Raw genomic sequence first — 2,227 nt, 5'->3', positions numbered from 1 at the left:
TAGTTGAAGTAGGAGGTGCCGAAGTCGCGGGAGCTTGAGAGTAGGAGCCGTAGGTCTTGGACGAGTACTTGGCGTATTTGAAGTCATCTTGGACTTGTGCTCGGCCTTGGTCGCTTGATGAACTAGCTCGAGAAGGTTTGAGTATGGTTGGAAGTCGGCAATCCGCTTGATTGGGTGGTTGAGACCGTTCAGGAACCGTGCCATTGTTTGCTCGACGTCCTCCTTGACATTGGCTCGTATCATGGAAATCTCCATTTCTTGGTAGTATTCTTCCACCTTCTTGGTGCCTTGTTTGAGGATTTGCAACTTCTTGAAGAGATCACGGGTGTAGTGTGTAGGCACGAAACGAGCTCTCATGACATCCTTCATCGCCGTCCAAGTTGTGATTGGTGGTTCACCTCTTGTACATCGTCGCTCGATCACTTGTTCCCGCCAAATGAGGACGTAGTCTTTGAACTCGAGGGAGGCCATGGCGATCTTCTTTTCCTCGTCATAGTTGTGAAGATGGAATATCTTGTCCACCTTCAAGGCCGATGAGAGATACTCTTCGGGATCATTGCTTCCAGAGAACTTGGGCATGGTGAACTTGAGCTTGCCGTAGCGGAGTTCTTCATGGAAGTAGCGGTTTTGATGTCCCTCTTGCCGTGAAGGAAGGTCCTCAAATGCTCGTTCCTCGAGTTGTCGCTCTTGGCGTAGAGGAGGGTCTTGAAGCACTTGTTCCGCTTGGTGTCGCTCTTGTCTTGGAGGAGGACGAGGGATATGCGCTTGGTTGCGCCTTTCTTGTTGCTCTTCGTGACGCGCGGCTTCTTCTTGTATCTCGCAATGAAGAGCCTCCTCTTGTTCTCACACTTGGCGGTTGCGCTCTTCAACGGCTCGAGTGGCGTCGTGGAGTGCACGTTGTGCTTCGAGTTCTTGCGCTTCACGTTCGAGGGCTTGTGCTTCATGGCGCTCTTGTGCATGTCGAATTGCCTCACCGTCTTGAGGGTCTTGATGAGGCACTTGTGGAGGTATTTGATCTTGCTCCATGGCTTCTTGCGCTTGGTGTCTTGCCCTTTCACGTGCTCGAACTCGGTCTTGTAAACCATTGCCATGGAATGGATTTTCTTGAGAATGGGGATCTTGGGGAGCATCACGTCGAGGGGCTCGAGCTCGGGGAGGACTTGTATCATAATACGAGTAGTCCGAAGAGTGTCGACTTGAGTGGTGGCTTGAGTGGCGACGTCTTGTTGAGGTAGACGAGGAAGGAAGGCGTCGCACGATCATGTTGCGGAGCTCTTCCATTTGTGTATTGAACTTGTCGTTGATGTAGTCGCAGTTCCTTGCTTCCGCTTGACGAACATCGGCAGTGAGTCGGTCAAGGCGTTAACCCAAGGCCTCATTTTCTTGATAGAGAGCTTTTTGCGCGATGAAGAAGTGGTTCTTGGTGACGAAGTCGTTATCACCATCTTTCTCCACGAAAAGCGGGTTCGCCGACGAACTTGGCCTATCCATCATAACCAAGTGGGGTGAGTAGGAAAGTGAGAGAACAATACCGACGTTACCTTTTCCGAAGATTGAGGATGTAACAAGTGTCACTCAATGTAATGCCACAATAGTAGAATTGGAACCGGGTTTGTTTCTCACACCTACAAGTAAAAGGCTTATGGAGTAGCTCGGTTAGGACGGTGGCAAAAATTTCAAGCAAAGTGTTAGTCAAGATATCGAAAAGGTTGAGAAGGTTCACAAAAATGCAAGTAAAGCAAATAGATCAAAGCCAAGGATAACACTAGGAACACACACACGGAAGATAGATGGGATCCGCACAACAAAGGGGTGAGCTCAAAATGTGTGACCACGGAAAATGCTCTTGTTGTGCAAATGCTAGAGAGACGCTAGCTCAATTGCTCAAATGGGTAAGATACGCATGTGCACCAACCTATAAGAGAAACGTGTCGTCTTCAATCATGACAATGTTATGTATGCGGTGACCAAGATGATATGCAAAATGGCTCAATGCTATTTCTTATAAGCTCTTTGTGTCTCCTCTTTTTGCTTAAAAGCTTGTCTTTTTTTTTCACTATGCTTGATGCTCGAGCCAAGTATGATATGAGACAAGTATGTAAGATATGGACGGGAGAGACTTATGGCACTAAGATGATAACAAGATCACTACGATGCACAAAAGCGTGGCCCGGCAATTCTCAACTCGCTAGTCTCGATGGGTAAGCAACGCAAACGGCTCGGGCTA

General features: G+C 48.3%; 1 protein-coding gene across 1 annotated transcript; it reads right to left on the bottom strand.

Moving 5' to 3' along the window:
• Positions 1-524: 524 nt before the first annotated feature.
• Positions 525-1,169, bottom strand: LOC147983940 (uncharacterized). Its single transcript, XM_087540918.1, has one exon. The coding sequence runs from the start codon at positions 1,167-1,169 to the stop codon at positions 525-527; it is 645 nt and encodes a 214-aa protein (XP_087397044.1).
• Positions 1,170-2,227: the final 1,058 nt, after the last annotated feature.

Source organism: Triticum urartu, chromosome 2A (assembly GCF_056163025.1).
Source record: "Triticum urartu cultivar PI428250 chromosome 2A, HENAU_Tu73, whole genome shotgun sequence".
Lineage (NCBI taxonomy): Eukaryota > Viridiplantae > Streptophyta > Magnoliopsida > Poales > Poaceae > Triticum > Triticum urartu.
This window is presented reverse-complemented; position numbering and strand designations above follow the sequence as displayed.